This window comes from Hibiscus syriacus, unplaced genomic scaffold, assembly GCF_006381635.1.
Source record: "Hibiscus syriacus cultivar Baekdansim isolate YM2019G1 unplaced genomic scaffold, ASM638163v2 tig00006613_pilon, whole genome shotgun sequence".
NCBI classification, from domain to species: domain Eukaryota; kingdom Viridiplantae; phylum Streptophyta; class Magnoliopsida; order Malvales; family Malvaceae; genus Hibiscus; species Hibiscus syriacus.
In genome coordinates this window covers 124,373-140,337 of record NW_024062103.1, presented here as the reverse complement: position 1 = coordinate 140,337, position 15,965 = coordinate 124,373, and the positions used below count along the sequence as shown (strand labels likewise).

Genomic DNA, 15,965 nt, shown 5'->3' with positions numbered 1-15,965 from the left:
TCTTTGCATGTTTAGTTAATAGAAGATCAAAATGAAATTATGATGAAGATTTGACCTTAAGTAAGAAATTTTCCCCTGCGACAAGACAATCCATTTCATCTTCTTTCTCGATACTGACCCCGAGCCTTTCTTTAAAGAGGCCTGCAAACTTGTATGCCCAACCCCCTGTGGCCTTCTCAAAAACACAACTTGTTAGAAGTATGCATTCATAAAAGTATAAATTTGAAGCAATTGATGAAACAAGATTGTTAAATATTGGGGAAATGAATGGTCAAGTACTTAGGCCAGGCCAGATAAAGACCTAAACTTAGAATCTATGCGATGGTGTTTTGTACGAAGAGGAAAACAAAAGGAAGCAGCTTAAGAGCAGTCATACACTGCTTCATCGGGATAAAGAAATAAAAAAGCTAAGAACTAGCATAACTTTCATATTGGCGTTTCTTCCAAAGAAAATTACTTCAAAGTTTTAATACAGGATCTTCCTCGACATACAATATAAATCTGTTCCAATTTCCACAAAATTATAATGTAAAAAACTATGAAGTCGTAAGTGCAATTACCTTGATAACTGCATTTTCGTTGGCAGGGGCCTCAGAATTCCAATGATGGGAATCAATTCCTATTCAGAAGAAAATAGAACAGCTGAACATAAATATTGATGAAGGTTGAGAAAGCCAAAAAACTGATGTTATCATCATGTGCAATCTCAAACTTCTAGTAAGACAGAAGATGGATCAATGAAAAATGAAAGGGAAAGAAATAAGAATATATACTGCCACAGTGAAGCTGCTTGGAAGAAATAAAATCCAAGCACTCATTCAGTTTGCTTATTTCAAACTTCACAAAGTGAAGCCACCCACCAAGAACAGGATAACTTCTCCTGTTACCATTTGAAATACCCAATCTTTCCTTGACAGTTTTCTTCCTCGTATACTCAACCGATTGGTCTTCATGTCTTGAAAAATAGACCAACTTAATAAGAGAACCTGAAAAAGAAGATGTTTGAAGTTTTGAACGCACTAAAAGTGGCCACAAATATATTCTTTCTAGGTAACCATTGCTAGTATGCTTAGCAGGAAGAAAAGAACAGAACCAACATGCAGAGCTACCGCTGACACAGTATGAACCTTTAATTCACATCTTAACTCATATCAAAAGAAGTTAAAATGCAGGAATCAAAAGCAGGTAAGAAGGATTTCTCCAAGAAACAGAAAAGAGCAATGCAGGAATCAAGGAAGCATGGCTGCATCTGACAGCACAAGGCAATGCAGTCGTTACCGGAGAAGTTGCTTTCAAGGAAGCATGGCTTGACAGTCGCCATTTTTACTGCAAAGATGATAAAATTAAAACTTATTTTTAAATGAACAGTCTCCATTTTAATTGGTTAGCATTTGACTTGTAATTTATATAGAATTCTACATAACTAATCTATCAAATATAAAATATTGTATAATTATCTCAATAAATAATATTTACTGCAAAGAAAGAATGTAAAAGGGAAGGTTATAAAAACGTGCAGTTAATGGTTAAAAAAGAAAATATTTAAAGGTCATTAATTGTTTTAGTATTTAATTCAAGTTTCCCAATACTTCGCGTTACTGTTTTACATGATTTTCCTACATGCTCACAAGGCTCACATCAAAGGAAGAAGTAATAACTCTTCCAAATGATCCACGTCCAAGCATTGGAAAAGAAGATCAGAACAGAAGCAGACTTACGATGACTTTTTGAATGGGATCCTGATCTTATTTAGTCAAGATGTCTTCTGTATATACGACCGTCTGTCTCTTATCTTTCCAACGGTTCTTGAATCGCATCAATCCGATATCGGGAACTCAAGATATGACTATTTTACCGAAGACGGTGCATGCAGAAAATCCTATACGGGATTATACGGATTTTTGTAAATATTACGAATTTCAATATTTTTATTGATTATTTGTAATATAACTTAATATAGGATGATTATCTTTTAGGATTAGATTTATTATTTTATTAGGAATTAAGGTGGGATAAAAATATTATTTTTAATTATTATTATTTTATTAGAAATTAGTTAAGACATGTTTAGTTTATTATTATTTTATTCATTAATTATTTAGGACCTTTAGAACTCAGCCCCTATATAAAGGAGGCTTCATTCAACTTTGCAATTCAAAATTTCTTTGATTAATAATACAACGAGAGTTCGTTTTTGCAAGTGTTGATTGCCTTGTGCCTTCGAAGTTTCTTCTCCTGGAGTTCTTTCAAGTTCTTGTGAGGGAGATTAATCTTCACACTCCAATTTGCCTTTTCATTGTGACTAGGAGGGTTGGTTAGAGCCATATTATCGTGTTTGCCTTTTCATTGCGACTAGGAGGGCTCGATAGGACATTATCTATCGATTTTCCACATATCCATCTACGCCATCAATCATCTTTACCGTTCACTTTCATAAGGGAGATCTTTTGATTTCTTGGTTATTTTTCTTTATTTTCAATTCCTTTATTTTTTATTTATCTTGTTTTAATCTTATTTCTTATATTGTTTCCAGCACAAAAAAGAAACCCTAAAGAACCCTAAATATTGCCGCCACCTTCCTCATTCATCCCTTATTGTTCTTCATCGAGTCTAGATCTTTTCTAGGTTTGATTTTTCAACAAGAGCAACGTTCATCAATCCGCCACCGCTTCCCTATCAATGGGTATCAGATTTGGGCCGATTCTTGGAAAGAAGCAAACAATCTTGCTTGTTCTTGCACACAAAACTGTCAAGGTATCCCAACGGAGCTAGTCTAGAGAAGATTCATCGTTTCAGGTTCTTTTTATTTAATTTTAATTTAGATTCAAATCCTTCTAGTTAGTTTGCTATTTTTTACAAAAAAAATCCAAAATTTCAAAAAAAATTACAAACGAAGGTATTTAGGGCTGATTTTCTCCAGATATCATATTCATCCTAATATAAATCTCCAGTCCAAAATTCACCCAAATCGGAGTTCATTAGAGCCTTCAAATACATTCTTCAAGTTTCATCGGCAAATTCGATCTAGGATCTTGTCGAATTTCTTGAAAATGATACATGCACCAGAGTCCATAATACATGCTTCTTTGGACTAATGTTTCTACTCGAACCTATTAGAAGAACAAAGTCTTGAAGATTCAAAGCATATCTATTCGATAAGTATAATGTGAATGAATCATTAAACGATTCTAATGTTGCTCTCTTTAATGTTTCAGATTCGAGGTCGAATCTTTTTGAAGAAAGGGAGGATGATACATGCATCACAAGGCTCACATCAAAGGAAGAAGTAATGACTCTTCCAAATGATTCACTCGTCCAAGCATTGAAAAAGAAGATCAGAACAGAAGCAGACTTACGATGACTTTTTGAATGGGATCATGATCTTATTTATTCAAGATGTCTTCTGAAGATACGACTGTCTGTCTCTTATCTTTCCAACGGTTCTTTAATCGCATCAATCCGATATCGAGAACTCATGATATGGCTATTTTACTGAAGACGGTGCATGCAGAAAATCCTATATGGGATTAATACGAGATTTTGTAAATATTACGAATTTTCAATATTTTTATTGATTATTTGTAATATAACTTAATATAGGATGATGCATTATCTTTTAGGATTAGATTTATTATTTTATTAGGAATTAAGGTTGGGATAAAATATTATTTTTAATTATTATTATTTTATTAGAAATTAGAGTTAAGACATGTTTAGTTTATTATTATTTTATTCATTAATTATTTAGGACCTTTAGAACTCAGCCCCTATATAAAGGAGGCTTCATTCAACTTTGCAATTCAAAATTTCTTTGATTAATAATACAACGAGAGTTCGTTTTTGCAAGTGTTGATTGCCTTGTGCCTTCGAAGTTTCTTCTCCTGGAGTTCTTTCAAGTTCTTGTAAGGGAGATTAATCTTCACACTCCAATTTGCCTTTTCATTGTGACTAGGAGGGTTGGTTAGAGCCATATTATCGTGTTTGCCTTTTCATTGCGACTAGGAGGGCTCGATAGGACATTATCTATCGATTTTCCACATATCCATCCACGCCATCAATCATCTTTACCGTTCACTTTCATAAGAGAGATCTTTTGATTTCTTGGTTATTTTTCTTTATTTTCAATTCCTTAATTTTTTATTTATCTTGTTTTAATCTTATTTCTTATCTTGTTTCCAGCACAAAAAAGAAACTCTAAAAAACTCTAGCTATTGCCGCCACCTTCCCCATTCATCCCTTATTGTTCTTCATCGAGTCTAGATCTTTTCTAGATTTGATTCTTCAACAAGAACAACGTTCATCAATCCGTCACCGCTTCCCTATCACTTATGAAGGAACCCAAAGCTAACAAGACACGGCCAATACGTAAAGAAAGTCCTGGATGGAGTTTGATCCGGAAAACATGTCCCCTCAAGGCCAGCAGCCGATGTTGTTGTCTGACAACTGTCTAAAACCCTTTGAAGGCCCATCTTCATCCTCCAAGGATTATTATCTGCAAGACTTTGACCATTTAGATCATGGTTACGTCAACGGCACATCGTCTTCAAACCATGTTTTCCTATACGATGCATTCCCTTACAGTTGCTCCGTGAACAATGCCGATTTGTCCGAGTGTAAGCCGTTGGCTGCTGCGGGACATGGACAGCTTATGGACAACTTGGGGTGTGTGAACCTCTTTCAACAGAGGAACTCGAGCAGTGACGTTATTATGCCCTTTGATTTTTTGGTGGTGGATGAAAGTGGTTACTACAACAACAAGAAGAGGGTATTGGCTAATTGGAAAGGTCGTAGGAAGTCAAATTTAGTGAAGGGACAATGGACAATGGAAGAAGACAGGTTATATAAATGGATTTTTGTTTCTCTCCATTTTTTTTGTTGTTGATCCATGAAATCTTATGGCATGCATGAACAGGGTGTTGATTCAGTTGGTTGAACAGTATGGAGTGAGGAAATGGTCTCATATTGCTCAGATGTTGCCTGGACGAATAGGAAAGCAATGCAGAGAGAGATGGCACAATCATCTAAGGCCACACATCAAGGTTTAACAATATTAATTAGAGAAAATCGCCTCAATGACCAAAAATACCTTATAATATACGATTTTAACCAACTTTTTTTGGATTTGCCAAAATGACCAACAAAATCACAATGCGATCTCTAATTCGCAACGCGATCTCCAGTATCGCAAATTCGCGTTGTATTTCGCGTTGCGATAGTTGAAAATCGCGTTGCGATTTTCCTTTTTGCGTTGCGATAGTCTACAGTGTCGTTGTGATTTTCCATTTCGCGTTGCGATAGTGTACAGTATCGTTGCGATTTTCCATCTCGCGTTGCGAGAGTGTACTGTACACTCTCGCAACGCGAGATGGAAAATCGCAACGACACTGTAGACTATCGCAACGCGATATGGAAAATCGCAACGACACTGTAGACTATCGCAACGCGAAATGGAAAATCGCAATGACACTGTAGACTATCGCAACGCGATTTTCAACTATCGCAACGCGAAACGCAACGCGAAATGCAACGCGAATTTGCGATACTGAAAATCGCGTTGCGAATTACAGATCGCATTGCGATTTTGTTGGTCATTTTGGCAAATCCAAAAAAAATTGGTTAAAATCGTATATTATAAGGCATTTTTGGTCACTGAGGCGATTTTCTCTATTAATTATGACCTTGTGAGTGCATGCATGCATGTATTGATGTACATATTGTTGATTGGTGCAGGGTGTGGAGGAGGAGGACAAGGTGCTAATACAGTCCCATATGGAAATAGGAAACAAATGGGCGGAAATTGCCAAGAGGTTCCCAGGAAGAACAGAAAACTCCATCAAAAACCACTGGAATGCAACCAAAAGAAGGCAATTTCCAAAGAGGAAATGTCGTTCCAGAGGCTCCATCTTGCAGGAATAAATCAAGAGCTTAAACTTGGAGTCCACCCCAAAAATATCTAGCACTGAGAGGTGCGCTCAACCCAAAACACTGACCGTTTGTTCCCACAATATGAATTCTCCTTTGATGAGAAACTGCTTCAAGACAGCTGCACTATTGACTCTCTGCTTCATCAAATACCCACTGCTGACCAGGAGCTGGACTTGGTGGAAATGATCTCACCCCATCGTCAATTCTAATACTATTTCTTGGATGGAGAAGAAATATGTATGTCATGATATGCCAGAAGAAGACGTACAAATAAAGGAAGAGAGGCCATGCTCTCTATTAATTAATATCTTTAAAACAGACCACACTATATACAAGAAACAGTTGCTATCAACAACCGTAAACTAAAACAAATTTTAACCCTTCTAATCAACTACTAACAGCTTTACCAATGGTGCAGTACAATAACAACTAACCTGTCATCAAATACTATCTGCACTCATTAAAACCACAACACAACAATACTAAGACCACCTATATTCATGACACTCTACAGCTATGGTCAAATTGTTTATAAAACAAATAAATGCATATAAACTTCAGTTCATGCGAGGCAATTCAACCATCATCTCTACTTTAATAATAAAACACGAATTTGTGATTATTTATTTAATATGTTTTTTTTACTTTAGTAATATGATATATTGTGATTAACTGGTAAGACATGAAATTCATTATACTGTTAATATATCAAATATTTCCTCATGAAAAATTAATTAAATTAGTTTCATGAAAAAAAGTTCACATTTATTTTACCTTTAAAAAATCACATTTATTTTTATACCGTTAATAATCGAAGTATTTCAAGGTGAGAAAGCTTTCACATTGAAAAACCATTTTTTTTTTCTTTTGCATCATTTATCAAAACTCTCAACTTTGATTATTCGCTTTTAGTTTCTAATTGAAAAACCATAGCTTTGCTTCACTTATGGTTTTTTCGTTATGGACCGCAAAGACCAGATGAGTCGGCCCTTGGCTGAGCTGTAAAGGATATCCAACAACAGAATTTAAACATGAAAAGCCAAGTCATAACGCGGTTATAAAGTCAATGGTGGAGTGACCATAAAAATTCAATGTATAAAGTTCAATTATTAAGTTTAAAAGTTTTAAAATACAATGAGTAAAATATGATGGTAAAATTCAGTTATTAAATTTGTAATTTACCCTTCTTTAAAAGTAAAAGGACATCTTGAAAGCAACTATAAGAACCAGCTTATCTGAATGGCAATGACTCTTCGAATAAAGTTCATGTGTCAAAACAATCAGCAAATCCAAACACGTAAACAAAAACCAAAATTATGTTCTGCCTAAACTACAAACAAGTCCTTCAATCTAGAGCATTAAACTCGTATTTATAGGCAAAACCATTATGCTGCCTTTGCCTTGATGCGCTTCACCCTAGAATACAGGAAAACTCCAGCAAGAGCAATTCCGGTGCCTGTAAAAAATCATCATAATAAGATCCATTAACGAGGCACGGAAAACAAAACTCTAAACAGAAACAATTTTCGATAATTTATTATCAGAATGAAAATTTACCAAGTGCATTGATCGGTGAGACAGGTGTCTTAAAGAAAATAACAGAGCTGACAATAACCACCACCCGCTTCACACAGTTGCCCACAGAATGAGTAACAGGGGATACCCTTTGCAGTATCATATATGAAACCTGCATTTCATAGTTTTAGATCAAACACTAATCACCTTTGCATTGAGCATTACTGCACTAAATAATAGATTTAAGGCTGCATTTAGAACGGTTTGACATAACTTACATTACTTTCATAAAGGAGGAGAATAAAAGGAAAAGACAATTCAGACATTCAACATAACCACTGCACTTCCTTAGATCCATCATTTTCTCAATCTCTCTTAAGCCAAATACTTCAATATGGTTCGTCAATAAATTTGATTATGCCGAAATTAAATTACTGAATCACATAGATCAATAGAGTTCAATTTCAAGATCAATAATATTCAAAAAGTTAATCAAAGTAACTTTTAGGCATAAAATTTTATATATGTATCAAACTGTGAATCTTTGTTAGGACTTTCAGTAAAGATGTCCATTTAAATAAGTCATCAAAACATATACAAAGTTTTTGAAATTTCATATATATATATATATATATATATATATATATATATCCCATGATATTTCAATCCATGAATTTTGTTTTCCAAATTTAATTTACTTCATTATGTTCAACAAGAAACCTCCCAAACTTGACCTAATAAATCTCATGCCTTGTCCCATTTTTAGTTCATTCTTCACACTTGCATCACTATGAAGTGATTTTGAATCCATGCATTTGATTCTTAAGGATCATGAAAAACCATCAACAGCAAAAATTCTCACCTGCTGATAGGCGTGGAAGGAAAGAGCAGCAAGCAAAGATCTTACAGCAACTTCTTTAACATTCAAACCCTGTTAGACAAGATAAAAGTGCAGCACATTACAAGGAAATGGAGAGAATTTTCAAAAGTGAAATCAGGGCACCTGTAGCAACTCAGCTCATCAAGAACACTCACCGCAGATTGCAAGTAGGCAGGGGTAAATTTTATGCCTTCCATGAAGATAGCCACAGGGGCTAGCAAGAAAAAGGACATAATTGTTATTATTGAGAAGAGGGTAATGTTGTCCATAGAATCCTGTCACATAATAACTGCTTGTTATGTGTCAATACGAAAGTCAACTCCAAAATTAGATTTTCAATACAGAGAGATCACTCTGCAGCGAATCAATCAGGGAGACAGAATTTACACTCCAATAAATGTTATCACCATAGTGTCCGATAACAGAGATCAAAAAGTAAAATTACCTCTTTCTTAACCATAACTTTTTTGCTAAGAACGTTACGGGATTGATTTGTTAAATTGGAAGCCATTGCACTCCAAAATCCAGCCCTTTATAGGTAAAAAAGAAGAAGGTTATATTAGAATGATATAAAGTAACCAGGTCAAGTATTTGCTATCAAGATATCTGCATCAAAATCAGAAATGGAACGCAAGAAAAAGAAAACTTTCTGAAGTTTTATAAAGATAGTACATGCTAGCATGTACAATTCTTACCAATTGAATGAGGCCTCTGTAACAGATGCAAGTACAACTCCTCCTACAATAGGTACAAGAGAACCAACTACCCAAGGAGTTGGCAGCTGTAACAGCAAAATATCATACTCAAGTTAGAGTCAACATGAAATTGAATTATTAGTCCCAAAAAAATGAAAGAAATTGCATCAGTTTTCACACAAAAAGAATTTCAAATAGGCACAATAATCGCTCTTGCAAAGAAAACATCACTGTGAAAAACTTCAAGAGATATTAAAGAAATAAAAGAGGAAACTCGAAAAAGAATTTATAGATAAACTATAATTATGAAAACGTGAACAAAAAATAATAATAATAATAACTAAACAAGAAATCACCTCTCCTAAAAGCATTGCAGACAGCACAACTGAGAAGAATGGCTCCATAGCTTTAATTGTGTGAGTGAAAGAAACGGCCACTTTTCCTAGACTCATATTCGTAAAGAGGTTGCCCAAGGTATGCACCACTGCAAGTGGCAGAATTACTGCTAGCTGTGAATGAACAATTCAAAAATTAGTATCAAACCAGAAAGGAATCAACAATCCCAATAGATTCACTATTTGCGCCAAAATGTTTTTTTCTTAATACCTGTGCACCAGTGATTTTCGGCCTCTTATACAAGTTTAAAGTCCACATCAGGGCAACAAGTACAGTCCCAACAGCAAACTGAATGACAGTGACAGTTACAGGGTAATGGTAGACCTTAAGAACCTGTTAACAAAGAAACAGATTCAATAACAGTTCATTCTCTTAAATTATACTCTAAGATTCCGTCTTGTTTATCGAATATTGATGTTTGAGATTCACACTGTAATTCTTAAAAATGAACAAATAACCAGCATGCACCACTAGTTTCCCACATCATTAAGATATATTACAGTTACATATATTTTCTCCAAAACAGTTTACTCTCTTCTTCTTTTTTCGTTAATTCTTCAAAATATTATTTGCGCCTTGCAACCATTTGCAACTTTTTTTCCTTTGATTCTGAAGACTTCGCTGAACATTAATGTCCTTTTACAGTTTTATTTGTAAGAAAATCGCTGAAATATTTCTCCAATAACCTGGTTTCTAAACGGAAGTCAGTTAAAATAACAAAGAAAATTGAAACGAGACATTAGATCTTAAAACAAGAAACAGGAAACCGAAGATTTTTAGAAAGAACAATGAAAGAGAGTGAAACCTGTTTGTTGTAGATGTTGAAGTAGATGTTAAAGAGGTACCACAATCCAAACAACAATCCAAGCTCCAATGTCTTCGCCAAGCTACCTGACTTCTCGCCTTCACCGGCACTCTCCGCCGCCGTGGCACTAACTTCGAAGCGATCCGGTCCTGAATCGGAAGGAACAAGGTTCCAAGGCCTGAGCGACAAGGATGAGGAGGAAGAGAGAGGCCAGGATCGATTAGGCAAAGAACTGGCGGAAACGGCATGGGTTGAAGCAAAACGATCGTGGCGTTTGGTAACGGAGGAGGAACAGGAAACGCGAATAGGATCAAATCCAGCAGTAGAAGCGAATTTACGCGGTTTCAGAGAAGGAATCGAACAAGGAGAGGACAGAGAAAACGCCGCAGTTTGCATTGCTGATTTGATTTGACGAAAGAGGAAATCTGCGGAAACAAATGAGAAAGGGATTTAGAATGGAAATGGAGAAGAGCTTTGATGAATCCGTCGAGAAAAGAGAGAGGGAGGGAGTGTGGTTGGTGGGAAAAGTGAGGCGGCTTGCTTTACTTCCCTCAGCCCTCGCACTCGCAGTCTTTCAGATTACAGAATATGTTTTACTAATAAACGTATTTAATTCATCCAAATATATATATAAAAGCATTATGAACGAGAAAAGGATATATATTAATTTTAGGTAAACTACAGCGAATACTATTTAACTTTAGTTTGTGTACTATATTATAACTAGATTTTAAAATGTTTTATTTTTTCATGTGTACTGTAGTTTGTGTAGTAATTTTTATTAAATTTTAAAATATTTTAATTTTAGACATTAGATTTTAGCTTGCATATCAATTTGATTATATTAAAAATTATTGACTCTTTTAATTATCGTTATCAGTTAATCATCGTTCGTCATTAGTAATCATTCGTGATAAGATAAATATTAAAATATTTTTATTTTACTCCTCTTTATTCTCATAATGATGTTTCACAACACCCGCTCAAAATTAATGAAAATTTATCTAAAGGTTCAACGCTCTAATAATTCGTTCTCCTTCAATGATTGTCCGATTAAATTACTTTGAGATATATTTTTCGTCTTCTCAAAAGAATATTTCTTGTGTTTACATATATATATATATATATATGAATTTTTTGTGTTTACTTTTTCTTTTTGAGTTTTAAAGATATTAAAAAGAAATCTAAACGAATGAAATTATAGAGAATAAATAAACGAGTTCATTGATGTCTATGATAGTCGTAAAAAATATTGAAAATGATCATTTTCATCCACAATTTAAAATGAATAAAAAATGTGATAAGATAAAATTAAAAAATATATTTTTAACTTTCATGTCAAGATCATGTAAACACTCAATTATCACGTCATTATGTTGTTAATAGTTTAATTACATGATGTTCTAATTGAATTCGAAACAAAAAATAAAATGTTTTAAAATTTAATGATAAAATTAATATACAATATAAAATCTCATGATATTTGATGTAATTTACTATAAAATTAGTTTCTGTTTTGATTAATTAATTAATATTATCTTTAAATTGTATTTAATATTATTTTTTGATTTTATTTTAATCATCTATCGTTAAAAAATTAATGATGATGCAAACATACCACTCATTAAATAATGTCACATCAATATTGAAAACAATAATAAGAAATGTTGTGTTAGTACCACATTTAATTTTTTAAAGGTCAATGATCAAAATAGTACCACATTTGTACCACAATAATAGTTAGATGACCAAAGGATAAACTAAATAATAAGTGGGTGATCAGATAGATAATTTACCCATATGTATATATTAAAAAGCAAAATATGTAAAAGCCTACGGATATTCTAATGTTTGGCTGAAATTCGTTTTCTTCGCATACCGAAATTAGTTTAAATAAATTTTAGTACTTTTTCGTTCATTTTTTATTAAATTTTTTGAAGAACTAAACTATTTTTTAATATTTTAAATATGTTTTTAAATTATAATAATTTAAAATATTTTGATTTCTTATTATATTAATTAATTATTTCACGTTATCTGAATCATTAATATAATCTAAATACATTCTAAAATAATTTCAAACACCTATATAATGCATTTTCTTTCCATTGAGAAGATTGGGATTCTTCATAGATATTATGTCAAAAGAAAAAGAATTCTTCATAGATATTGGAACTCTATTTAGAGAAACATCTCAAAGTCTTCAAAACTTTTTATAACTATTAATGACTTATGATATGGTTGTATGAATTATCTTATAGCATCTTTTAAACAATTTCTACTTAGGGAGGAGAAAGGAAATTTTGCTACCAATAGGTATTGAACCCTATAGGAGAGAAGAGAGGTGCCAATTAAGAACTTTTAACCATTTGTTTTAAAGATTGTTGAAAATTGTCTTGTACTAGTATTCATCAAATTCATCAACGTTTAACTCATGATATGGCTCTCTCTCTCTCTCGACCCTCCCTCTGAGGAAGAGTGTCATGGCCTTTAGTCTCGTGGGAAACCATGTGTCATCATCCTAAACGTGTGGGTGGTCTTGGCTTCCATGATTTTAGAGTGTTTGATATAGCCATGCTTGGGAAGAATATTTGGAGATGTATCACGAACTCAGATAGTCTGGTTGCTCGGGTTCTTGCTACAAAGTATTTTTTATCGGGAAACATATTGATGCATTCACTATAGCAAAACTGGCTTTTTGCGGTGTTTTTTATGACCTATAGAGGCGTTTATAACGTCGCAAAAAAACATGTGGTGATATGACAAACGTCACAAAAAGCGCCGCTGAAAATAACATCGCTAAAGTTCGCGACGTTTGGTAAGAAAAAATGCCGCAATAGGTGTTTATATTTACAAACGCCGCAATAGGTGTGGAGGTTTAGCGGCATTTTTTCCACAAACGCTGCAATAGGTGTTTATATTTAGCGGCATTTTTCTCAAAAACGACGCAATAGGTTGTGAGATTTAGCGGCGTTTTTCTCACAAATGCCGCAATAGGTTGTGATATTTAACGACATTTTTCTCACAAATGCCGCAATAGGTGTTGATATTTAACGGCGTTTTCCCACAAACGCCATAAAATGCTTATGTATATAGTGGTGTTTTCTTAAACGCCTCAAAAGGTTAAGATATTTTGCGGCATTTTTTAATACAAGCGCCGCTAAAGGTGTATGGTATACAACGACCTTTTTGTTACAAACGTCGCTAAAGAACACAAATTTTAAACAATTTAAATATTTTATTCGATTACCCCAAATCTATTTTTTTCAACATGTTCCATTATCCAACAAGCATGACATCAATAACATCAAACTCTATATCCATAACAAGCAACATCAAATCCAATATAATAAATAAAAGTTTTCATTAACGTAATATCAGTTCAGTTAAACATGGTTCAGTAATATTAACATAAAGTACTCAACATAAATGACACTATGATGGTGAATTTTGAGGTTGTGTTTTCTGTAACATCTGCATCATATCATTAAGTCGTTTTTCAAATTCTTCACATCTCTGCTGATATGCTGTTTCTCTCTGTGCTGCCAATGCTTCTCTCTACTTCCGCTGCTGCTCTCTCTGCTTCCCTTGGTTCATTTCTGACTTTCATGTTAGCCATTTGTTGATCCATCTCAGCCAACTTTTGTTTTAAACGATTAACTTCTAATTAGGAAGATTGAGACTGTGATGACATGTACTGTGATGAAATACATCCAAAATATTTGGTGGGAGTAACGAATGATCCTTGACATCACACCCGACCATATCTTTCAGGACCTAAATCGTCATTAATAGCTTGGTTTTTAATGTCATCACAAGACCTTGACTTGAAGCAGTAACATGATACTTCGCCCTTTTCTCCCTCAATTTTTGCTAATAATAAAGTGAATAATTAATTCAAATAAAAAATGTCATGGTACAAATATAAATAAAGTCATTTAAATTTAAAACCTTATCCAATAAACGTACCATAATTTTTGCAGCTTCAGCAATCATATGAGTGTCATCCTTCTTTGTATATGTCATGTCGAAGAGTTGGATTCAGCCAACTTTAGAACCAGATGTATTTTCCTACAATGTATCATAATATAATTACTTTGAGTTAGTATGTTCATGGAATACAAATAAGTATGTGAATAATCTATAATACCTCCTCATTAGCTATACAAGTAAAGCTCTTCGATCCAGCCGTGTGCGTAAACTTTTGTTGTTGCCTACTAGCAACACCAATATGCTCTCAGTCCTACAATGTCAAACAACCACTTTTAATGATGATTTATAATTCGTTCAAATTATTTTTGAAAAATACATCATACTTGTCCTTTTTGTGAACTCTAAAATCTGACTGCATCTTCCCATTGGTACCTGAGCATTCCAGGTGGGACTGTTTGTAGCTTCTCTTCAAGGCTGAGATCATTCTTGAAGTATCTCTTCTTTAATGAGCTTTTGTGGTCTCTCCATCTCTTCCCTAACGCTTGCTTCACATAATCGTCAGAGACCTCTAAAGAAAATTTCTCCTATACAACAAATAAGTGTGTAACATAAGTATAAATTAGTATTAAATTGTTAAAGAGTATCTATTACAATGACATTATTACATTAACAAAATCTAACGCCTGATTTTTGTTACTATTAGGCATTTCACGCCATGACTTATAATTGATCGGTAACAGATTCACATTACGTCCAACTATGCCTAAGTAACCAGATAGAAGACGTGCTTCTGGGCCAATAGGTTGATCGACATCGTTTCTTGAAACTTTGACATGGTGCCCAGGAGGATGTTGGTATAATTCCTTCAACATTGTACGTCCTCTAGTCTTGCGCGTTCCAGCATTTTCAACTATATAAGAAATTATTAAATGTAAGTTTTGAAAATGAACAAACTAATAAATAAAGTTTCAAAGATTACCTTGAATTTCTACATCTTCTTCAACAGTTTCAGGAACTTCAGAAGACTCAACTGCATTCAATTCCTCGTTATTTCTTTATTCATGGTCTTCAGAACCTCGAACAATCCGCAAATCACTTATTTTTCTCCTCGGCATGATATCTGTAATAAACAAACATTTGTAATAAGAAAACGAATTAATTAATAAATATATTGAACAAAAACATGTTAAAAGTTATAACATTATAAATAAATAAATGAAGATATAAAAGCGTACAACATTCGTATGTAATGTCAGTTGTCATAAATATCTTAATCAACGTCCTCCTGAACCCATTGAAATTGTGTTGTATTAGTGATAGTTTCATCTAAGTTTTGTGGTAGTAGAGGTAAACATTATGATCTTGTTTCAGTGTCATCTCTATTTCCATCCCTAATGTCTATCAAGTCTCTAGAGTATTAAGGAGCACAACATACCAACCGTCATCCATTGGATCGTGACAGTAAAATTATTTTTCACTTGAGATGAAAATACATATGGTTCATCCATCAATCGTTGACCAGTGTGAATTAATCGAGAGAATTCCACCATTGTAAACCCGAATTTATCTCTTTTTATGCTTATGTTTACATCAACCCAGTCACACCGAAACAACACAACCTTTCATTTTCCATAATAATCTAACTCAATAATGTTCGTAAGATTTCTATAATAATCGATCTATCCCTTCTACGGATTATTGTCCCTGACACTAGCATAACTTGTAGTTGATGAAATAACTATGACTCCACAATTTTATGTCATCCTTAATCTTTCATGAGATTTCATGTGGAACCTTAACCCATTAATGAGGAAGG

At 33.7% G+C, this 15,965-nt stretch overlaps 2 protein-coding genes and 1 pseudogene across 2 annotated transcripts; 1 reads left to right on the top strand and 2 right to left on the bottom strand.

The window, feature by feature from the left end:
- Positions 1-28: 28 nt before the first annotated feature.
- Positions 29-1,321, bottom strand: LOC120200868 (pantothenate kinase 2-like). The gene is made up of 4 exons (XM_039201606.1): positions 1,147-1,321; positions 774-986; positions 561-619; positions 29-172 (listed from the first exon to the last, which is right to left on the bottom strand). The coding sequence occupies exons 1-4, from the start codon at positions 1,319-1,321 to the stop codon at positions 38-40; spliced, it is 582 nt and encodes a 193-aa protein (XP_039057537.1). The 3' UTR covers positions 29-37.
- A 3,060-nt stretch (positions 1,322-4,381) lies between these two features.
- Positions 4,382-6,134, top strand: LOC120200867 (annotated as a pseudogene).
- A 1,037-nt stretch (positions 6,135-7,171) lies between these two features.
- LOC120200888 (triose phosphate/phosphate translocator, non-green plastid, chloroplastic-like) lies at positions 7,172-10,826 on the bottom strand. Its single transcript, XM_039201622.1, has 9 exons — positions 10,217-10,826; positions 9,622-9,744; positions 9,372-9,524; positions 9,016-9,101; positions 8,766-8,850; positions 8,476-8,595; positions 8,303-8,371; positions 7,483-7,612; positions 7,172-7,381 (listed from the first exon to the last, which is right to left on the bottom strand). Exons 1-9 carry the CDS (start codon positions 10,610-10,612, stop codon positions 7,311-7,313), a joined length of 1,233 nt encoding a protein of 410 aa, XP_039057553.1. The 5' UTR covers positions 10,613-10,826; the 3' UTR covers positions 7,172-7,310.
- Positions 10,827-15,965: the final 5,139 nt, after the last annotated feature.